Source organism: Dermochelys coriacea, chromosome 6 (assembly GCF_009764565.3).
Source record: "Dermochelys coriacea isolate rDerCor1 chromosome 6, rDerCor1.pri.v4, whole genome shotgun sequence".
In the NCBI taxonomy this organism is placed as follows: Eukaryota; Metazoa; Chordata; order Testudines; family Dermochelyidae; genus Dermochelys; species Dermochelys coriacea.
Genome location: NC_050073.1, coordinates 38,842,823 through 38,867,669, shown reverse-complemented (window position 1 = coordinate 38,867,669; position 24,847 = coordinate 38,842,823). Strand labels below are relative to the sequence as shown.

Genomic DNA, 24,847 nt, shown 5'->3' with positions numbered 1-24,847 from the left:
TGCATTCAGTGGAAAATACAGTGGGGAGATTTATGTACACAGAGAACATGAAACAATGTGTGTTACCATACACACTGTAATGAGAGAGATCAGGTAAGGTGAGCTATTACCAGCAGGAGAGTGGGGGGAAACCCTTTTTGTAGTGATAATTAAGGTGGGCCATTTCCAGCAGCTGACAAGAACGTCTGAGGAACGGCGGCGGGGGGTGGTGGTGTAAACATGGGGAAATAGTTTTACTTTGTTTGCATGTTTGGTTTTATATGCTTAGTAATCTGCTTTGTTCTGTTTGCTATCTCTTTAACAACTTAAAATTCATCTTTTCTATTTAATAAACTTGTGTTGTTTATTATTGAACCCAGTTTATGTAATTTCTAACAGGGGGCAGGCAAGAAGTTGTGCACATCTCTCTTCTCATTGAGGAAGAGGACAGATTCTTATAAGCTTGCGCTGTGCAGATTTTTCTATACTATATACAGTGCAAGACAGTATTATTTTGGGTTTATCTCCCAAAAGGGGTGTGCACGTGAGTGCTGCGGCAAGTCCCTTAAACTGAGCCTTCCCAAAACTAATCTCAGTGTCTGTTTTGTTCTGCAGTTGGGTATGGCCCTGTGTGTTTGCTGGAGGAGGCTGAATAGCCTTGCTCAGCAAGACAGGGAAAAAGGGTGCCCAAGCTGTCATAACAGGCAGGCTCAGTGGTATCTCAGCACATCAGGTGGCATCCTAAGGAGGGCAACCCATCACAAAGAGGTCCTCAACCCTGACCCTCACAGGGGTTACAGCCTCCATCCCTTTGTTTATGGCTAGAAATGATTGGGAATTCTGATTTTTTCCCCTTATAATATGGAGCCACAATATGATGTCTTTCCCAAGCTAAAACATTACAAGTGAACCTGTGATTTACAGTACTATTCTCCTGTTCACTGGGGATAGTCCCAGATAATCTCTCATGGTTACAAAAATTAAGAGAAAACAGCCTTCCTTTTATCATTGTTAAATTTGATCATCCAATTTCAAGGGGATTTTGGAGCTTAACTCCTTTAGCAAAAAAGAAAAGTAGTACTTGTGGCACCTTAGAGACTAACAAATTTATTTGAGCATAAGCTTTCGTGAGCTACAGCTCACTTCATCGAATGCATTTGGTAGAAAATAGAGTGGGGAGATTTATATACACACACAGAGAACATGAAACAATGGGTTTTATCATACACACTGTAAGGAGAGTGGTCACTTAAGATGAGCCATCACAAGCAGGAAGGAGGGGGGGAAGGAGGAAAACCTTTTGTAGTGATAATCAAGGTGGGCCATTTCCAGCAGTTAATAAGAACGCCTGAGGAACGGTGGGGGGTGAAATAACATGGGGAAATAGTTTTACTTTATGATCAACATCCTCTACAGCAAACAGGGAAAGATTAAGAATGAGCTCTCAAAACTGGATACTCTCACAAAGAACCAACCTTCCACACAAACTTCCTCGTGACTGGACCTTACAAAAACTAGACAAGCCATCTACAACACACACTTTGCTTCTCTACAAAAGAAGAAGGACACTCAACTCTCGAAACTACTACATGCCACAAGGGGCCACAACAGTGATTCCCTTAACCCACCCAGCAATATTGTTAATCTGTCCAACTATACTCTTAGCCCAGCAGAAGAATCTGTCCTATCTCGGGGCCTCTCCTTTTGCTCCTCCACCCCCACGAACATGATACAGTTCTGTGGTGACCTAGAATCCTATTTTCGACGTCTCCGACTCAAGGAATATTTCCAACACACCTCTAACCAACGTATTAACCCACAGGGACCTTCCTACCAACACTACAAAAAGAAGGATTCTGGGTGGACTCCTCCTGAAGGTCGAAATAACAGACTGGACTTCTACATAGAGTGCTTCCGCCAACGTGCACGGGCTGAAATTGTGGAAAAGCAGCATCACTTGCCCCATAACCTCAGCCATGCAGAACACAATGCCATCCACAGCCTCAGAAACAACTCAGACATCAAAATCAAAAAGGCTGTCAAAGGAGGTGCTGTCATCTTCATGAATAGGTCAGAATATGAACAAGAGGCTACTAGGCAGCTTGCACTTTCTACAAGCCATTACCCTCTGATCCCACTGAGAGTTACCAAAAGAAACTACAGCATTTGCTCAAGAAACTCCCTGAAAAAGCACAAGAACAAATCCGCACAGACACACCCCTAGAATCCCGACCTGGGGTATTCTATCGGCTACCCAAGATCCATAAACCTGGAAATCCTGGACGTCCCATCATCTCAGGCATTGGCACCCTGACAGCAGGATTGTCTGGCTATGTAGACTCCCTCCTCAGGCCCTACACCATCAGCACTCCCAGCTATCTCCGAGACACCACTGACTTCCTGAGGAAACTACAGTCCATCGGTGATCTTCCTAAAAACACCATCCTAGCCACTATGGATGTAGAAGCCCTCTACACCAACATTCCACACAAAGATGGACTACAAGCCGTCAGGAACAGTATCCCCGATAATGTCACTGCTAACCTGGTGGCTGAACTTTGTGACTTTGTCCTCAATCGTAACTATTTCACATTTGGCGACAATGTATACCTTCAAATCAGCGGCACTGCGATGGGTACCCTCATGGCCCCACAGTATGCCAACATTTTTATGGCTGACTTAGAACAACGCTTCCTCAGCTCTTGTCCCAGACTGCCCCTACTCTACTTGCGCTACATTGATGACATCTTCATCATCTGGACCCATGGAAAAGAAGCCCTTGAGGAATTCCACCATGATTTCAACAATTTCCATCCCACCATCAACCTCAGCCTGGACCAGTCCACACAAGAGATCCACTTCCTGGACACTATGGTGCTAATAAGCGATGGTCACATAAACACCACCCTATATCGGAAACCTACTGACCGCTATTCCTACCTACATGCCTCTAGCTTTCATCCAGATCACACCACACGATCCATTGTCTACAGCCAAGCTCTACGATATAACCGCATTTGCTCCAACCCCTCAGACAGAGACAAACACCTACAAGATCTCTTTCATGCATTCTTACAACTACAATACCCACCTGCTGAAGTGAAGAAAGAGATTGACAGAGCCAGAAGAGTACCCAGAAGTCACCTACTACAGGACAGGCCCAACAAAGAAAATAACAGAATGCCACTAGCCATCACCTTCAGCCCCCAATTAAAACCTCTCCAACTCATCATCAAGGATCTACAACCTATCCTGAAGGACGACCCATCACTCTCACAGATCTTGGGAGACAGGCCAGTCCTTGCTTACAGACAGCCCCCCAACCTGAAGCAAATACTCACCAGCAACCACACAACAGAACCACTAACCCAGGAACCTCTCCTTGCAACAAAGCCCGTTGCCAACTCTGTCCACATATCTATTCAAGGGACATCATCATAGGACCTAACCACATCAGCCACACCATCAGGGGCTCATTCACCTGCACATCTACCAATGTGATATATGCCATCATGTGCCAGCAATGCCCCTCTGCCATGTACATTGGTCAAACTGGACAGTCTCTACGTAAAAGAATAAAAACACAAATCAGACATCAAGAATTATAACATTCAAAAACCAGTCAGAGAACACTTCAGTCTCTCCGGTCACACGATTACCGAGAGTGGCTATCCTTCAACAAAAAAACTTCAAAAACAGACTCCAACAAGGGACTGCTGAATTGGAATTAATTTGCAAACTGGATAAAATTAACTTAGGCTTGAATAGAGACTGGGAGTGGATGAGTCATTACATAAAGTGAAACTATTTTCCCATGTTATTTCTCCCCCCACCCCACCCCCCACTGTTCCTCAGGCGTTCTTGTTAACTACTGCAAATGGCCCACCTTGATTATCACTACAACAGGTTTTCCTTCTTCCCCCCCTCCTTCCTGCTGATAATAGCTCATCTTAAGTGATCACTCTCCTTACAGTGTGTATGATAAAACCCATTGTTTCATGGTCTCTGTGTTTGTATATAAATCTCCCCACTGTATTTTCCACCGAATGCATCCGATGAAGTGAGCTGTAGCTCACGAAAGCTTATGCTCAAATAAATTTGTTAGTCTCTAAGGTGCCACAAGTACTCCTTTTCTTTTTTGCGAATACAGACTAACACGGCTGCTACTCTGAAACCTGTTATCTAACTCCTTTAGGATTTTGAAAATACCAGTTTTAGAGGTGTGTGTGTGTGTGTGTGTGTGTGTGTATATATATATATATATATATATATATATATATATATAATGTATGTATGTATATGTATATGTAAAATATGGGTTTAGAACCTATTGCCAAACAAGCACTAGACGAATTCTCTGGGTAAATGCCACAGTGCAGATTTTTGCATGAATCATAGAATCATAGAATCATAGAATATCAGGGTTGGAAGGGACCCCAGAAGGTCATCTAGTCCAACCCCCTGCTCAAAGCAGGACCAAGTCCCAGTTAAATCATCCCAGCCAGGGCTTTGTCAAGCCTGACCTTAAAAACCTCTAAGGAAGGAGATTCTACCACCTCCCTAGGTAACGCATTCCAGTGTTTCACCACCCTCTTAGTGAAAAAGTTTTTCCTAATATCCAATCTAAACCTCCCCCATTGCAACTTGAGACCATTACTCCTCGTTCTGTCATCTGCTACCATTGAGAACAGTCTAGAGCCATCCTCTTTGAAACCCCCTTTCAGGTAGTTGAAAGCAGCTATCAAATCCCCCCTCATTCTTCTCTTCTGCAGACTAAACAATCCCAGCTCCCTCAGCCTCTCCTCATAAGTCATGTGCTCTAGACCCCTAATCATTTTCGTTGCCCTTCGTTGTACTCTTTCCAATTTATCCACATCCTTCCTGTAGTGTGGGGCCCAAAACTGGACACAGTACTCCAGATGAGGCCTCACCAGTGTCGAATAGAGGGGAACGATCACGTCCCTCGATCTGCTCGCTATGCCCCTACTTATACATCCCAAAATGCCATTGGCCTTCTTGGCAACAAGGGCACACTGCTGACTCATATCCAGCTTCTCGTCCACTGTCACCCCTAGGTCCTTTTCCGCAGAACTGCTGCCGAGCCATTCGGTCCCTAGTCTGTAGCGGTGCATTGGATTCTTCCATCCTAAGTGCAGGACCCTGCACTTATCCTTATTGAACCTCATTAGATTTCTTTTGGCCCAATCCTCCAATTTGTCTAGGTCCTTCTGTATCCTATCCCTCCCCTCCAGCGTATCTACCACTCCTCCCAGTTTAGTATCATCCGCAAATTTGCTGAGAGTGCAATCCACACCATCCTCCAGATCATTTATGAAGATATTGAACAAAACGGGCCCCAGGACCGACCCCTGGGGCACTCCACTTGACACCGGCTGCCAACTAGACATGGAGCCATTGATCACTACCCGTTGAGCCCGACAATCTAGCCAGCTTTCTACCCACCTTATAGTGCATTCATCCAGCCCATACTTCCTTAACTTGCTGACAAGAATGCTGTGGGAGACCGTGTCAAAAGCTTTGCTAAAGTCAAGAAACAATACATCCACTGCTTTCCCTTCATCCACAGAACCAGTAATCTCATCATAAAAGGCGATTAGATTAGTCAGGCATGACCTTCCCTTGGTGAATCCATGCTGACTGTTCCTGATCACTTTCCTCTCCTCTAAGTGCTTCAGGATTGATTCTTTGAGGACCTGCTCCATGATTTTTCCAGGGACTGAGGTGAGGCTGACTGGCCTGTAGTTCCCAGGATCCTCCTTCTTCCCTTTTTTAAAGATGGGCACTACATTAGCCTTTTTCCAGTCATCCGGGACTTCCCCCGTTCGCCACGAGTTTTCAAAGATAATGGCCAAGGGCTCTGCAATCACAGCCGCCAATTCCTTCAGCACTCTCGGATGCAATTCGTCCGGCCCCATGGACTTGTGCACGTCCAGCTTTTCTAAATAGTCCCTAACCACCTCTATCTCTACAGAGGGCTGGCCATCTCTTCCCCATTTTGTGTTGCCCAGCACAACAGTCTGGGAGCTGACCTTGTTAGTGAAAACAGAAGCAAAAAAAGCATTGAGTACATTAGCTTTTTCCACATCCTCTGTCACTAGCTTGCCTCCCTCATTCAGTAAGGGGCCCACACTTTCCTTGGCTTTCTTCTTGTTGCCAACATACCTGAAGAAACCCTTCTTGTTACTCTTGACATCTCTTGCTAGCTGCAGCTCCAGGTGCGATTTGGCCCTCCTGATATCTTTCCTACATGCCCGAGCAATATTTTTATACTCTTCCCTGGTCATATGTCCAACCTTCCACTTCTTGTAAGCTTCTTTTTTATGTTTAAGATCCGCTAGGATTTCTCCATTAAGCCAAGCTGGTCGCCTGCCATATTTACTATTCTTTCGACTCATCGGGATAGTTTGTCCCTGTAACCTCAACAGGGATTCCTTGAAATACAGCCAGCTCTCCTGGACTCCCTTCCCTTTCATGTTAGTCCCCCAGGGGATCCTGGCCATCTGTTCCCTGAGGGAGTCAAAGTCTGCTTTCCTGAAGTCCAGGGTCCGTATCCTGCTGCTTACCTTTCTTCCCTGCGTCAGGATCCTGAACTCAACCAACTCATGGTCACTGCCTCCCAGATTCCCATCCACTTTTGCTTCCCCCACTAATTCTACCCGGTTTGTGAGCAGCAGGTCAAGAAAAGCGCTCCCCCTAGTTGGCTCCCCTAGCACTTGCACCAGGAAATTGTCCCCTACGCTTTCCAAAAACTTCCTGGATTGTCTATGCACCGCTGTATTGCTCTCCCAGCAGATATCAGGAAAATTAAAGTCACCCATGAGAATCAGGGCATGCTTAATTTGTAAAAATTCATTAAATTCTCAAATATAATTTATTCACACTAACTATTTTCATTCCCTGGGCATATAGTTCCACTAGTTCAGCAGATACCGTACAATCTGAATAACCTTCCTTAAGTGTTTTTTCTTTATCTTAAGGGGAGAAAAATAATTATTGTAAAATAACATTAAAGCTATGATGCAAAGAATTAAAAACCTTTTTTAAAAACCTGTTTGAATCAAAGATGGAATTTCATCTTTAAGTGAATTCCCTGCCTATTGTTGGTATGTCACATGCTATGCTTTTTTGGAACATGTGCAGTAGCATTTTGTCTCTGGGCATATTTAAACTCTGCTCTGTGACAGTATACTGCAAAATTTGATGAATAAAACCTGATTTTTAAAGAAAAAATTTGTGAAGGCCAAAAGTAGAAGACCATACAATACAGCTAAAAGTACTAAGACCAAATTGTGCTCAGTTTACTCACAAAAGTAACTCCACTGACTTCAGGGAGGCAGGATTGGGCGCTGGGGACCTGATTCTCAATTGCACTAAAGTCCTTTTCTACTGCACTGGCAGTGTAACAGATCCTTACAGTAGGCATAAATGTAAATTTGCACACACTTTATGGCCCTTTACTCTGTCAGAACAGCCATAGAGGGACGTTAGTTTGGTTGAGAATCAAATCCACAGTGTATTTTAAAGAAAATTAACACCAGTAGCTTTGCTGCATAAGATAGAAGTACATCTTGTGATAATAAACAGCTATCCTATCAAGCTTATGAAACATATAGCAACCTATGTCACGTTCTGGGGAATTTAAATTGTTAAATTTGTAGGCTGAACTTTTTACCTAATGAGAAAGACAGACATACTTGCCATGATCACTCTTGCTCATGCAGGGAAAGTGCAAGCCCTTTCTTACCCCCTTGTGTTCCAGTGAGGATTCAGCACCTAAGAAAATTTGTTAGTCTCTTAGGTGCCACAAGTACTCCTTTTCTTTTTGCGAATACAGACTAATACGGCTGCTACTCTGAAACCTGTCACCTAAGGAAGGCAGCTTTAAAATCTGCCAGACTGCATAGGAGCTCTGAGGGTGGAAACTGCTGAGTAGATTCATGGAATTAGTATACCACTAGCTTCTCATGCCCCTACCCTAGACAGTGTCGCCTACGTTTATAGCAATGCTGTCTCCTGTGGACCAATGAAAGAGAAGAAGTTGTCGTTACTGCTAATGAGTGTTCTAGTCACAGTGGGTTTGCTATCAGTCTTCAGTTGGCTCTATGTTCAGTCTTCTACAATTGTGTGGATTAAGCCAACTGTTTGAGTTTCTGAATATAAAAGCTTGTAGGTTTTGTTGCTTGGATATTATGCTGAAAATTAAAAAAAGTTCTCATTTACACATTTAACTAAAAATATTCTGTACAATTTCTGGATAATTATTTAGGAAGAAAGTCCAGTTAGCTACTTCATCTTATATGAACCATACACAGTAGAATTGTGAATACCATAAACTCTGCATGTCGAAAAAGCTTAGCACTAGTAAAATAAATATAGCACAAATAAGAAAAGTTCAAGAGCATTATGAATGTGAACTGTTGCAAAATTCTATTTTGCGATATTGATTTAAACTAAAGGTGTTTTTATGAAAGCAGATAATCTACTTTTTTTGTATATCTCAAAATTCATCAAAATTTAACATGTACTGGCACATGCCTAAATACATATGAACCTTGATTATCTAAATTCTGATTAACTGAAACTCCATTATCTTAAAGTTGGATATGTCTTCTGAGATTTGACTTGAGTTTGGAAATGCTGACATCCTTACGCTCTCACTCTTTTGCAACACAGCACATGATCCATCAACTATAATGGGACTAAAGCACATGATTTCCTTCTAAGTATATGCTCTGATGAATTGTGGCCTTAGTGCTTAACCATGCAGATAGTGTATAAACTCATCGGAAGAAAGCATAATCCCACAAAGCAGAATAATTATTTAAAATAAAAGTGATTTTTATTCTAAAATAGTGTGTTCAGACAGGGAACCTTTTGAAAATAACTTATTCCCCTATATCTATCCAGTTAATAGACTTTAGTCACAGTTGGGACTAAGCTCACCTTCCTGGGAGGGCCAACCCACCTTATGAAACCATGATGGAGGTGTAACTTTGGGAGCAGCGGAGTGGGTTATGTGATATCTGCTACGATGGCCTTTGCGCTTCAGAATTTTTTGTAAAACCTTTGTGTTTTAAAATTAATTGGTAAACATCTGGTCTGCAGTTCCTTTCTATCTTGTCCAGTTTTAGGGAACCTTGTTTATGTTGTCTGTGCCCTTTTAATGCAATGTGAATACCTATAAAAGAAATCCAACCACATCACCTGACAAGCAGCTAATTAGTGACAGGTGAGTCTAAACCCAACTCCCTTAAAGGGCCATCCCACTATGTGACTCCACCTTAAAGTTGTTTAGTTATTTGACGGTACATTAGGCTGGATGTATCAGCTCTCCCCAAATTATATCCCCCATGTCCACATCATTCTTAGTGACAGCATCATTTTTACCCAGGGAGGTCAGTGAGGGTTCATGACTCAGTCAATGCATTACAGCTGCCTTCAGAGGTGGACTGGTTGAGGGTTGAACCAGAGATCTCATGAGTGTCCCACCCCATTTTGCTCCTTCACTTGTCTCTACATTTTAAGTGTTCTTTCAGTGTTAACAATGGGGTTAGTATTAGAGGCAAAGAACATGTTTTATATTATCTAGTGTTTAAGCTGATGATGGCCCTTTTAACCATTAGAGAGCACCAGCCAAACCTGCTTCCTAGAGTTGGATGGGTATTAATAAATGGTGCTTTAGCAGGAGGAGGAAGAAGGCTAGTTGTTCTGTCTTACTAACAGAGTGATGCACCCTACCTGCCTCCTTCTTTCCTGACTTGTGTTACCATTTTGCTTTTCCTTCCATACTTCAGCTTGGTCTTCCCAGCTAGGAGGATATAGAAAGGAATGTGACACACACTGTGCTTGAGCGGAGGTCAGCCTGTTTGACGCTGAAGATAGGTGAGAATTAGGAATGTGGGAGTGTCCTTTCCAGAGACAGATTGGGTTGATAGGAAGAAAGATTGGCACCAACAAAACTGTACTTCTCAGCCTTACTGTCCGAAGTGTGAAATGCGGTTTCAAACAAATAAGTAGTTGGTGAAGTAAAAATCCTGTAGGGCTTTGTCAGGCAACTTGATCACCTACAGCAGTTATTGAATAAAAAAACTTGTCTAGGGTTTAGATTTTTTTTCTCAGTTGTATCATAGTGCTAGCAGTAAGTCGCAGGCCCCAGACCTGCATTGGATTAACAACGTGAAGGTTATGCAAATATATTCTAAGTATCAGTAGCAGCAGATCTGTCAAAGCAACAATTATGAACAATTTTGAACAAGCTCTCTCCATGACTAGGGCTCTTTAGAATGTCAAAATTATTGATGTGGAAAAAATATTGTATAAATTTGCTTTGTTAGCTAAAGAAAATGTACCACTAGCAACATTTATTAGCCAGTTCCACAGAGAGGATAAGAGAGTTTTACATACTGTATGATCTGTGTGTTTATAACAATCTTACAAAATGTAAATCAAATTGCAATATGAGTCAGATATTAAAACACAATTGAATGTGTAGGTGTACGAAGGAATATTTTGTTTTGACAGTCCATTTTCTGTTACTTACTAAATCATAAATGCATGTTTCATGAACTCCAGAGCTGGGTTTTATACACAGATGAGTGTGTTGAACAATTTAAAATAAATGAAAACTTTAAAACCTTTAGAAATAGTGCACTAAACTGATACTGTAATTATAAGTAGGGTTTTTTAAATTATCCTAGGTGCAATGTTTATCATTCGTGTTCACACCTTTTTTGAGATATCTTGTTAAATGAGTGGAAATTGATAATATTAACTTGTTTTGTAATAAATCTTTGTGGAAAGATGGCTACTAATGATTTGGAGTCGTGGGTTTGTAATAGGAGCAACCACATAACAAAAATCTGTTTTAATTTGCTTCTATTAAAACAGTTATTTGATCTGATTTTATATTATGGACAGAATCTTTACATATTGATCCACACTGCAGACAGCAGTTAATTTTTATTGTCTGTACAGTTGGACCAGTGACAGTATGCCAGCACAAAGGAGGAAGGTTCAAGACAGTCAAGGAGACTGAAGGCTTATCTACATTTAAAAGTCTGTAGCTGCACAGGTGCAGCTGTTCTGCTGTAGTGCTTCAGTGAAGACACTACCTAAGCCAATGGGAGGGCTTCTCCCATTGGCCTAGGTAATCCAGCTCCTTGAGAGGCGATAGCTATGTCAACAGGAGAAGTCCTCCTAATGATATAGCACTGTCTACTCCAGGAGTTGGGTCAGTGTAACTGCATTGCTCAGGGATGTGGATTGAGTGCACCTTATTCCTCCTCTAAATTTGAGCAGCAGGTGTTCCTTCAAGCATTTGTCTCCTACAGTGTATAGCAAGTACGGGTTCTGGGAACTTGAGCAAAACTTCAGACTGTGAAAGACCACATTCTCTTGGTCATGATAATGTAATTGATCATTCTTAAGCAATCCTGTCCTGATTCTGCATCCTCTTTCCCACTAACATGACCTCACACCACATCTTCAGAGTTTCCTCTGTGGTTTAATGCTGATAAACCAAGGATGTGATTTATTTTTTTTAGATTACATTGTTTGTACAGTGTGTTTCTTCTGATAATAAAACAATAGATATGATGATTGTTGCTCTGTGAATGACCACAGATTCTGCTATTTGTCTACTTATGTGCTCTGAAAAAGTGTTGATATAATTCTTGTTTCTTATATGTTTTTGTAATTCACATTCTTTTCATGCATTTCCAGATGCATTTACATCTTCTAGATCAGTGGTTTTCAATCTTTTTTTTTTAATTTGTTTACCTCTAAAAAATTTTAAATGGAGGTGCGGACTACTTTGGAAATCTTAGATATAATGTCCGCAGACCACAGGTTGAAAACCACTGTTGTATGGTAACAACAACCTTTCATGGACCTCTTAGACATAGTCTTTAGACCCCTGGGGTCTGCGGACTACAGGTTGACACAACTGTTCTAGATTGAGATCTTACTGTTGTTCTAAACATATTAAAGTCTTACTGACAGTAACAAATGTAAGATTTAGACACTAAAGTTGCTTTTCTGTATAGAAGTCAATTCCGGCATCTAACGTTAGGAGCCTAATCTTGCTCCTATTTAAGTCCAGTAGCAAAATTCCCATTGATTTCAATAGGAGCAGCACTATGCTTTTAATATGAGGGGTTTAATAATACCTTTTTAAACTACTGCCATAGAAGGAATAAGGAAATATATAAGGATTATCAACTCAAAATGAAGCTGCTTAGTTGATGAACTAGTGAAAAATACCCATGGATAGGGAAGTGAGTAAGATGTGTAACCCCCTGCCTGATGGTGTTGGCAGCAGCAAGGACCTGGTTCCATATCTATATATTCCTCTTAAAATTACAGAACAAGTCTGTCTCAAGCTTCCACCCTGAAATCTTGGAAAACTAATTGCCACACCTGAGTCCTCTGAGGCTATGCTTCCCCACTCTAAAGCACTGAATCAGTATATAAGAAAGTTTATTAAGAGGAGAGGGAACATAGCATTAATTTGGGAAAACACTGCAACAATGACTCAAAATATGCAAACAATGATAAACACCCAGTTACCTTGGGTAGTTACCTTGGGTAGTAGTCCTTTGCCTCAACTTTTAGTGATTTCACTGAATAGTAGGGAATGTCACTTCTGCCTCCCCTGTATTGTCTTGCACCAGAACACTGTACCCACACTATATCTAAGGCTGAGCCCCCAAGATTGGTTTATCAGTGATTTCAGCTCTCATGGTCGCTGAGAAGAAACAAGGACTATCAATTTAGTCTAGTCAGCTCTGTCTTTAAACACTGGACGGAGAGGGTTAAATGGCATCTAGGACCTTTTGAACAGAGTCTTTACCACTACATAAGACACCTACATCAATCTTTCCTGCCTTTCACTTGGATCTGGCATCACTACCCCATACTTAGCAAGTGAGATTATGTTTAGGGTGACCCTCTCAATTAGGGCATGTTAAGTACAGTCCTCTGCTCTTCAGTCATACAATAAGGATAGCAATATTTCATTATCCCTGCATTCAACATTGAAGTGAATTTAACCCAAAACAGCCAAAATGGATCACTTTGGCAAAGCAAGTATGTCTGTAAATCACCTAGGCAAAGTAGGTGTGTCCATGCAAATACAGTCTCACATCTTTGCCCTCAGTTCATCAATAGGTGTCAGGATCATTCAGATCACTAGTTTGCAAACAGTCACTTCTTTGAAAGTGATTTTACTGCTGTCAGTATAACCTGTTACAAGAGGTAAAGATGATGCAACTGTTGTTTTAACAAATGGCAAATCAATTGTTATAGACTTCAACAGATCAGCTAGTTGCTTATAAGCAACTACAACATCTGCTACTGATGTTCTTATAACTATAACAGATTACTCGTGTGTAATATGCTTATAACATATATGAATAATGTATTAACTTTTTACAAATAATTGAAAATAGAATTTTAATGTTTAATGTGACCATATTATCTAAAATGCCGGTGTGGGGTAATGTTTATTGTGTTGGAGAATAAGTTCACAAAGGCACTTTCATAGTGTGCAATAAAAGTGTCCCCACGGAAAGTTAGTGAGGAGTAACTAGCATGCTGTAACTTCACATGTAAAGAAGTCCTAAATCTCTTTAAAAATAAGTTCAGTAACATAGGAGCATAATTTACTACCCTTAATTCAGCAAAACTTTGCAGAACTTATGAAACTAGCAAATACATTTTCTCAAATTACAATGAGGCTCATCATTTTCTACTTTGAAAATTGCCCATGTAATTACCATCTAGGATCTGAAGAGTCTATTGATTTTGAGTATACAAAAAATGTTTATCTTCTTGACCTTTTAATTTAATCAAAAATAGAGACAAAGCTGATTCAGTACTGACATTTAAAATTTTTTATTGGATAGAATATGCATGCTGTGGAATAAATATAATGTGTTCAACAGACAATTCCTGCTTTAACTATGCTTTTGATTGGCTAAATAAATTTTCCTATTTTAAAAAAAAGAAACATTTTAAAAATAGTGTGACCAGTATTGGTTTTTTGGTCTGTCTAGGTGTCAATGTGGTCCCCATTATTGTAGCATCTGAGCACAGGCCACATGATCCATTATATGAAATCTGGATGTTTGGTCTTGTACAGCTGAAATTATGCTAACAGACTGTGATGGGGTGGACTAGGCCAGAGGCCCCCTGCTGGAGGCTTCAGGGTCCTGCAACACCCTCCCCCAGAGAGGAACAGAAGGGAATTCCTCCAATCAGATGAACTGTGACTAGTCAGGGGCCAGGAGGGCTGTATAAAAAAGAGCAGCAGAGACAGAGTCAGTCAGTTGCTACCTGGAGTTGGAAGAGAGAGGACTGTGTTCCTGGCTGGCTGAAAGAGCAGCAGGACCATGGACAACTCATTGTGGACAGGGACTAAGGGAGGCCCTAAGAAGGAGGCCCTGGCTGGCTGCTTGGACTGAGTAAGGACTGAGCTCGGGAGGGCTGCAGGAAGACAGTCGGCTCCAGAGGGCTGAGTCATTGAAAACCTGCCAAAAAAAAACATTGACCGAGGGGGAGGGGGCGCTCTTGAGAGGCAGATGCCACCCCATTCCACAAACGGAGTGACTGCAGGCACACGCACTCGACCAGAGGGGCGCTCACAAGAGGCAGGTGCTGACCCTGTTACACACACACACCCAGAGCATGGGATGGGTATGTGTGGAATTTATATATCTAAATAAATAAATGCTGAGATGACTGAATCTACAAAGTGATTTTGTCTGAGGCGATCTAAAATCTCAGACAGCTGTGTTTGAGGAGGACTTAGCCAAGAGGTTCTATGAGCATCAGTCTTTGGGGCTGGGTTAAATGTACCTTGAAGAAGGGCAGCTATATCCTGTAGGTACTGTTGGGTGGTGTGAGGAAGAAGAGAGGAAGCTCTGTTGTTTGACTGGAGGCTAGGGGAGAACAACTGAGGTGAGAGGAGGAGGCAACACGAGTTGAGAGGTAGGCAGGTCAGAGGTAGAAAAAAAGAATATTCTCTAGGCAAGTATACTCTCTTTAGTTCAGACAATGTGAGATGTTCAGTGTTCTAAATGTTAATTTAGGAAGTTGGCATGTTTTTGAATCTAGAGTCTGCCACTCAAATTCTATGAAGAGTCTTATTTAACTTGTACTTGGTCTCTTGAACATAATTTATTTGGGAGTATGTGATTATTAAATGTACAGTCCAGTTCATACAGGTTATCATCAAACAATTACAACCATAGTCATGGGGACCACATAAAGAAATCTTTCCTGAAGCCCTCTTTTGATCTTCAAACAACCCCCCAACCCTTCCAAGCTCATCATCAGAAGCAAGCTCCGCCACAGACCAGGACACACCAACGCAAAGTAGCACCAGACCCTATCAGAACAACAGATGCAATAGCTGTAGACATAGCTTCATTGCATCAATGAACAACACCCCCACAGCACACCTTTCAAGATTCATGGGCCCTATGCATGCCTATCAGAATATGTGGTGTGCCTCGTCCAATGCACTAAATGTCCCAATAACAACTATGTGAGTGAAACAAAACAATCACTTTGCTCTTCAATGAACTCTCACAGAAAAATGATAAAAGACAAAAACACCGTATCACCTGTGGGTGAACACTTTTCACAAAGCAATTACTCTATATCTGACCTCACAGTCCTCATCTTCAAAGGAAACCTTCAAAAGACCAGCCTGGAAGTTTACATTCATAACTTTGCTAGATGCTAAAAATCAGTGTCTGAATAGAGACACTGATTTATGGTTCATTCCAGCAATCTGTAACACACTTAAGTCCCGCCAGAAAACTCTGCCCCCCTCCATTACTGGAGAGGTGTTAATGAACCACTTCTTTGAGTAGTATCCCTCTGGGTGCTTCACTGTAGGTATGCTTGCATCCCTGCACCGCTGATTGGAGAACTTTGGTAGCAACGTCCGTTGGTCCCACACATGCACTATTTCTCCTGGTGCTGCGCCACCAGGCTAGCCAGCACACACTGACTAACCCTCCTCAGTTCCTTCTCAACTGCCCCTGGAGAGCCATTAGCAGTCCATTAAAACTGTTGTCTTAATCCACGAACCTACACTTAGTCTCCTAGTTCTAGTTGTAGTTTTTCCACCTTTTCTTTATTTTATCATTAAATTTTTTTTTAAAAAAAAAAGATGTTTTATTTTTTCCCAACCTTTTCTCCCCCATTGGAGACCCTTTTCCCACAGTGGGGTATGCCCAGTTCTTCGGGCTTCAAGAAGTGTCTTACTTGTAAAGAGGCAATCCTGATCCCCCGGATAAGTACTTTCAGTGCATTCACTGTCTCAGGGAAGGCCCCATACAACAGAAGTGTGGTCTTTGCCAATAACTCCAGCCATGATTCCACAAAGACTGAGAACTCCGCCAGAAGATTATCTTCATGGAGGTAGCTCTCTGACCTCAGTTTCTTGGTAGACTTGAGTCTTCTCCACAGCATTCTACATCGAAGGGCTGGGAATTGAAGAAGCAGGCTGCAGATCCCTCTCTCTAATCATCTGAGAAGAAAGCAGGAAGCCCTGTAGTGAGCCCAAAGATAGCCTCAAGCCATCACCATCTTGCTCGGTATCTTCGGGACCGTTGGCACCGAGGCCATCTCAGTCTGGCATCCATAGCTCATGGAAACAAACAGGTACCACTGACAGGCCCCAGACCCAATAGGCACAGGCACCGAGCCATCAGCATCGAAGGACAGTAGTAAGCGCTTGTCTAAGAAGCTGCTCCCAGTACGTGAGCCTGCATTGGTACTGCCAGCAATGGCTCACCTGGCACAGGATCAGCTAGTGCAGACAAGGTCCCCAGCCCCCCGGTATTAATACCGGGACGATTGGTAAAGGCAGAACTCTGCCATTCAAGGGACCCCTGCATTCCTGATGCACAGAGTTCCCTCCTCTCGGCCCTGAGCCTCTACCAAGCATGGGAAGTATCCCTGCTGCCTTGTCATGCCCCTCTGCTCTCTAGTGAGGGTTCAGACAGCGAACCTGAAAAGCTAGTGTCCCAGTACTCCTCCCAAGCTCCATATGGTGCTCACTACCAACAGACCCCAAGGATATACTCACAGATGGCTCCACCACCACCATCCTGATATGGCTATCCACAGGTGCCATCACCACTGCAATTTGTCATATTGGGACCTTTGGATGGCGCACCGCCACATATTGAGCTCCAAGCCTCGTCCAAGAACCCTTAAGGCACACTCCCTTGGCCATACCATCCAAGGCTTCAAAATTCCCTCAAGTCTTAGAGTAACAGGAAGCCTGAGGAGAAAGTGACTCCAAGTACCGTATCCTCCTCCTCCTCCTCCAAATGAAACCATTATGCCTCCTCCACTGTCTTTAGCAGACAATTTTCATCTCTTTCAGGGACTTGCAAAGAGGGTGGCAGACACTCTCCAGATTCCATTGGAGGAAGTCAAGGATATCCACCATCAACTTCTTTTGATATCCTCTGTTTTTTGGTCTCCTCAAAGATCTCCCTCCTGATTAATGAGGCCATTTAGACTTGACAAAGACTGTGTGGCAAACCCGGCATCAGTGACCCCAACCTGCAAGCAAGCAGACAAAAATACTATGTCCCCACCAAGGATTTTGAATTTCTATTCTTCCCCATGCACCAACTCCATGGTTTTGGACACTGTCAACTCTTGCAGCTGACAACACCAGTCCAGGGCTTCTTCCTACAACAAAGGATTGGAAGCGCCTTGATCTGTTCGATAGGAAAGTATACTCCTCAGCCACTCTACAATCGCATTGCCAACTATCAGGCCCTCATGACAAAATAAGTTTACATAAATTACTCGAAGCTGAATGACTTTATTGAAAATATGCCAGAAGCACATCCAGGCCATAATACAGGAGTATAGTAGTGTTGTATATACAGTATTATAATGTCTTTGCCAGTTAGTGGCAAAGACACTACGATCTGCCCTTGACGCAGCTGACGAAGCAGCTAGCTCAGCTCCACTGTTGTGGTGATGCAACAAGCATCATGTCTTCATTTGTCAGGATTCCCAAAATAGGTGGAGTCCACAGTTGAGGACCTTCTCTTTGAGGGCACAGAGCTCTTCACTGAGAAGACTGACTTCTCCCTTCACACCCTGAAGGACTTCAGGGCTACCTCCAGACATCGAGCTGTTGATCACTACCCATTGAGCCCCACAATCTAGCCAGCTTTCTATCCACCTTATAGTCCATTAATCCAATCCATACTTTTTTTTAACTTGCTGTCAAGAATACTGTGGGAGACCATATCAAAAGCTTTGCTAAAGTCAAGATATATCACGTCCACCGCTTTCCCCGTATCCACAGAGCCAGTTATCTCATCATAGAAGACAATCAAGTTGGTCAGGCATGACTTGCCCTTGGTGAATCCATGTTGACTGTTCCTGGTCACCTTCCTCTCCTCCAAGTGCTTCAAAATGATTTCCTTGAGGATCTGCTCCATGATTTTTCCAGGGACTGAGGTGAGGCTGACGGGTCTGTAGTTCCCCGGGTTCTCCTTCTTCCCTTTTTTAAAGATGGGCACTATATTTGCCTTTTTCCAATTGTCCAGGACCTCCCCCAGTCAGTTGATTCACCTTCCAATCTTCTACCCCAAACCTCATCGAGACAACAGTGAGGCTATATTACTTACCCTGGATTTCAGGAGAGCCCTGGCCTTCTACCTGGATAGGGCAGAGGCCTTCAGGAAGTCCCCTAGGCTTTTCCTCTCCACAGCAGAAAGATCCAAGGGCTCAGAATATCAGCCCAAAGACTGTCCAAGTGGGTCTCAAACTGTACCACACATTGCTACCACACCCTCCAGATACGATTCGTACATACTCCACAATGTCAGTCTCCTCATCCATTGTCTTCCTCAAGAATTTCCCTATCTCAGAGATCTGTAGAGTGGTGATGTGGACGTCAGTCCACACTTTCGCAGAACATTATGCAATCACTTGGGACTCGGCTCCAATGCCATCTTCGGCTCCACGGTGTCATCAGTAACTGACCCGACTCCAAAGTCCTGGTCCTCTAGAAGGGGCACTCCTGGGGAGTCACCTACACTGGAGCACCCATAGGGACACTACTTAAAGAAGTTACTTACTTTGTGCAGTAACGATGGATCTTAGAGATGTGTATCCCTATGGAAAACCCATCCTTTGGAATTCTTGTCTTGACTTTGCAGTAGAGAAGGAACTGGGGAGGGTTAGCCTGCGTGTGCTGTCTAGCTTTGTGGCCCAACACAAGTAGAGACCGTGCATGTGCTGGCCCAATGGACACTGCTATCAAAATACTCTGAGCAGCAGCGCAGGGACGCAGATACACCTACAATGGAGCACCCATAGGGACACACATCTCGAAGAACCATCGTTACTGCACAAGGCATGTAACTTCTTGAATGCGCCTTTGAAATAGGTGTTAACTATGTATGCTAAACAATGTGTTCCACCTTCTATTTAGCTTTAAGTACATTTCCCAGACTTAAAGAAGAGCTCTATGTAGCTCGAGAGCTTGTCTCTCTCTTCAACAGAAGTTAATCCAATAAAAGATATTATCTCGCCCACCTTGTCTCTCTAATATCTTGGGACAAATATGGCTAAAGAACAGTTCATATACATTTAAGATCAAATTTCTGTGGTCTTCATTTGCAGCAGGAAGTTAAGAATGGCAGCTCTTAAATTTGAAAATGTGAACTTCCTCTGCAGTGTGTATTAAAAGAAATTGGATATTTAACACCTACCCATCCCCCATTTTTCATTTTGTTACCTGCCTCAGATTGATGGCTAGCTTTGAAACCTGGAAAGACAAAATCTAACCTGGGCTGAGCAGTTCTTTCAAAAGTGGGTATATGGACATTGGTTTGTGGATCCTGTGTCCTTTGAATTACAGTGGCAGATTGTTCCTTCTGAGATCTAAAAATGATGTATTCAGGAATTTACATTTTAATGCTGGCAAGTTGGTAAATATGTGTCATTTCATTTCTTTACTTTTGCTAAGATAAACATTATGGTAGCATTCTCTCAGTCTAAGGTTGTTTAACTATTGGATGTTACTTTAGAGAATGGAGGATTATATATGGAGGGGGGATGTTCTGCTTAAAACAGTCCTACCAGTTTGGAATGAGAAGGCTGAAAGGCTCTAGGAATTAGAAATGGGATACAGAGCCTTTTATTTCTAGGTCACTGGTTTGAATCCAGCACAAATCAATACTGGGTGAAAATCATTGCCGTTTGACAGCTAGCTGTTCAGTGACCGAGATGACGTGAGTCAATGATATAAACCCAGCTCTAGACAGATGTTCATTACAGTTGGCACTCATTGGCACCCATGTCAACAATCTCAAAAGGCAACCTCCAGTTAGAGGTACATTAAGCGACATAATTACAGCATCATAAGCGTTAGTGTGCACAGCGCTATGTCGGCGGGAGAGCGTCTCCCGCTGATGTAGCTATCGCCACTTGTCGGGGTGGATTAATTATGTCGACGGGAGAACGCTTCTCCCGTCAGCATAGAATGCTGCATGAGAGATCTTACAGCAGTGCAGCTGCATCAGTACAGCAGTGCGCTGTGGGGTCTCTAGTGTAGACATCGTCTAAACTGCTGCCTAATATTGTATGCTGTTATACAGTTGCCATGCATCACTCCAGGTTGATTACATTTCACTGCTGTGTGAAAGGATCCCTACAGAGCTTTTCTTATAAAACAAAACAAAAAACTTCCTTGGGATGTAAGATGTTATGTAAATGTAAATCATCATGAGAAATTCTTTAAAGCCATTGTGTTTAGATAACAGTCTTTCAAGACTGTTAAAACAAATAAGATTGGCAAACAAAGAAGCTTTTAAAAGATCAGATGCTCAGAATATGAGTAAAATAGCCTGAGTAAGCAGCATCAGGATAATTGTAGAGAAGAGGAATGTTGTTTTCACAGTTACAGGGCAAATTGAACTTCACATCCTTTTAATCCCTCTTGAGTTGCACCCCTTAGGTGACAGAACTGGTTTCCTGCACCTTACTCTGTGTGGTACCAGATGGTCCAGCCACTCTGGGACTAAGTCACTGGGCCACAGCCTCTTAATGTAGCAGGCCCATCTGTGGTTGGGACCTGCAAACCTTTTTCTTTCAGGGACCTGTGACTAGTGAGTTGATTAAAGCAACTCAAAAACTGTGTTTTCAGAACAAAGCATTATTTATTAGGGCTGTTGATTAATCAAAGTTAACTCACACAATTAACTCAAAAAAATCGCAATTAAAAAAATTAATCACGATTAATCACAGTTTTAATCGCATTGTTAAACAATAGAATACCAACTGAAATTTATTAAATATTTTGGATGTTTTTCTACATTTTCAAATATATTGATCTCAGTCACAACACAGAATACAAAGGGTACACTGCTCACTTTATATGATTATTTTTATTACAAATATTTGCACTGTAAAATTATAAACAAAAGAAACAGTATTTTTCAATTCACCTCATACAAGTATTGTACTACAATCTTCTTGTCATGAAAGTGCAACTCACACATGTAGATTTTTTTTGTTACATTACTGCACTCATAAACAAAACAGTGCAAAACTTTAGAGCCTACAAGTCCACTCAGTTCTACTTCTCGTTCAACAATAGCTAAACAAACAACTTTATCTCCCATAAATGTCAACAGTGCTTCCTGCTTCTTATTTAGAATGTCATCTGAAAGTGAGAACAGGCATTCGCATGGGACTTTCATAGCTGGCATTGCAAGGTATTTGCATGCCAGATATGCTAAACATTCATATGCCCCTTCATCTTCAGCCACCATTCCAGAGGACATGCTTCCATGCTGATGACACTCATTAAAAAGATGTGTTAATTAAATAAAATAATTAAATTCTCCTTGGGGGAAAATTGTATGTGTCCGGCTCTATTTTACCCGTATTCTGCCATATATTTCATGTTATAGTACTCTTGGATGATGACTCAGCACATGTTGTTCTTTTTTAAGAACACTTTCACTGCAGATTTGGCAAAATGCAAAGAAGGTACCAATGTGAGATTTCTAAAGATAGCTACAGCACTTAACCCAAGGTTTAAGAATCTGAAGTGCCTTCCAAAATCTGAGAAGGATGAGGCATGGAGCATGCTTTCTGTATCGGAGTGTTGCTCTTTTAAGACTTCTGAAACTACAGAACCCGAAACACCAAAAAAGAAAATCAACCTTCTGCTGGTGGCATCCGATTCAGATGATGAAAATGAGCGGACTGACACACGTTCTGCTTTGGATCATGATAGAGAGGAACCCATCATCAGCATGGAAGCATGTCCCCTGGAATGGTGGTTGAAGCATGAAGGGACATACGAATCTTTAGCACGTCTGGCATGTAAATATCTTGTGGCATCAGCTATAATAGTGCCATAAGAACACATGTTCTCACTTTCAGGTGACATTGTGAACAAGAAGCGGGCAGCATTATCTCCTGCAAATGTAAACAAACTTATTTGTGTGAGCGATTGGCTGAACAAGAAATAGGACTGAGTGAACTTGTAGGCTCTAAAGTTTTACATTGTTTTATTTTTGAATGCAGTTATTTTTAACATAATTCTACATTTATAAGTTTACCTTTCATGATAGAGATTACACTACAGTACTTGTTTGACATGAATTGAAAAATACTATTTCTTTTGTTTTTTACAGTGCAAATATTTGTAATCAGAAATAAATAGAAAGTAAGCACAGTACACTTTGTATTCTGTTATGATTGCAATCAATATATTTGAAAATGTAGAAAACATCCAAAACATTTAAATAAATGGTATTCTATTATTGTGTAACAGTGCAATTAATTGCATGATTAATTGCGATTAATTATTTTAATCGCTTGACAGCCCTATTATTTATTCCTTCCTCCCAAGGTACAAAGCACATACAGCAAGAGGTAAAACAATAAAAAGTCTGTATACCTGCATCGTACTTATCCTTAATCTTTCCTTGACAGCTTTTGCAGTTTCTCTTAGCATAGCTAACCCCCATCTCTGGCTGGGATAAATGGACTGTCCTGTTCACAGCAGGCTCTCCGTCTATGTGTATTCCCCTGGCCAGCCTGTCAGTTTTCTCTGACACTGTCTGAGTAACCTCTGGCCACTCACTCAACTTCCACTCTTTTCTAGACCCTGAGTATTCTAATATTTTACCATTCCCTTTGATCTCTGTCATCTCAGCCCTAGCAAAACAGCTATGTCACCACAGTTGGGGGTGGAGGAGTCTTTTCTTGGCAATAAACCTAGCTATTATGTTTGAGTGTTTGTTGGGATGAGCCTTGGACATTGTTTTACCTTTCCTGCTTGTTCCTCTAACAGCCACTTTTGATGCAACTCCATAGGAAGTAACCCATCATAAACTCACACACACAGGCATGCACCATATTCATAACAAATAATATAGATATTCCCACTTTGTCACATTTCTAATTGGTTTTTTGATAATATTAACATGCTAGTTGGAAAGGGTGCTGGGGGAAAATGATAAATTTCTCAGAGTTGTCTTAAATGTAAGTTAAAATATTGAATCTCTGAGTAAGTATATTGAATGAATCACCACACTTTTCAAAAAAGAAAAGGTGTACTTGTGGCACCTTGAGACTAACAAATTTATTTGAGCATAAGCTTTCGTGAGCTACAGCTCACTTCATCAGATGCATTCTGTGGAAAATACTGTAATGTCTGTATTTTCCACTGAATGCATCCGATGAAGTGAGCTGTAGCTCACGAAAGCTTATGCTCAAATAAATGTGTTGGTCTCTAAGGTGCCACAAGTACTTCTTTTCTTTTTGTGAATACAAACTAACATGGCTGCTACTCTGAAATCTGTTGCAGTTAGCGGAGTTGCATTAATGTAAATCTGGTCTGAGAGGAAAACTAGACCCAAGGTAAAACTTTGAAAAGTGACCGAGTCCTGTTTTCAAAGTGACTTATATGTCTAAGTGTCAATGAGACTTTGTCTCCTAAATTCCTGAGTCTGTTTTGAATATGGTACTGAGAAGCTTAAGTCACTTATATGCTTTTGCAAATTTTACTCCTATTTTTTGTTTGTTTCCTACTTTAAATATTGCACTATTAGCATTCGGAGTGACACTTTTTATCTGTGATTCTCTTATAGGAAACAGATTCAGGCTCTTCTAGGGCAGTTTAGCCAAACAGAATCCTTGTTAATCTCAGCTGGAGTGGAGCCAGGAATGCTAGATGGAGTTCTTTTGGATGCTGGGTGTTCCTCTATGCAGCTTGATACTCCTGAAAGAGGTTTTTCCCTGCGAAAGGATGGCCCTTTGGATATGAGGATGGATAGTGGCAGGTATGTATTGATCAAACATTTCTTCTCACAACAAGAAATCAATTTCTCAACAACGCTCTGAATTTAATTTCCTTTTTAGGTTGCAGAATTCCCATCACACGCCCACATCTAACTCTGCACATACATAATAAATCAGCTTTGTTCTTTTGCCATAGAGGCTCATCTAGTTCTCAGGATTTAGGGCCAGATTCCAATCTCGCTTATTCCAGCATAAAGTGAAGGTACTTCTGGGTTTCAGTGTTGGAAAGTCAGAATTTGACTGTTAGGTTTTTCATATTTAAGGTTAAAAGCAATAACTAATAACAATAATTAAAACAACCATCTTTAATTTTGTTAAGCAGACCATGATGTAGGATATAAATGAAATTGTAACTGAGAAGGTAGTTTAAGTATAAGTGAAGTTCTAACAGATTTCTTTAATCCTTTGTAGCTACTCTGAAGATGGGCATATGCTAACCTCTACAAAGAAACGGTAGCGAGCCTATCAATTAAAT

General features: G+C 41.6%; 1 protein-coding gene across 1 annotated transcript in view; it reads left to right on the top strand.

The window, feature by feature from the left end:
- Positions 1-24,847, top strand: part of METTL15 (methyltransferase like 15) — a 226,270-nt gene that overhangs the window by 181,169 nt on the left and 20,254 nt on the right. Inside the window, exon 5 of the mRNA XM_043515899.1 lies at positions 24,162-24,353. Within this exon, the coding sequence (XP_043371834.1) occupies positions 24,162-24,353 (192 nt within the window). The remainder of the gene's footprint in view (positions 1-24,161; positions 24,354-24,847) is intronic.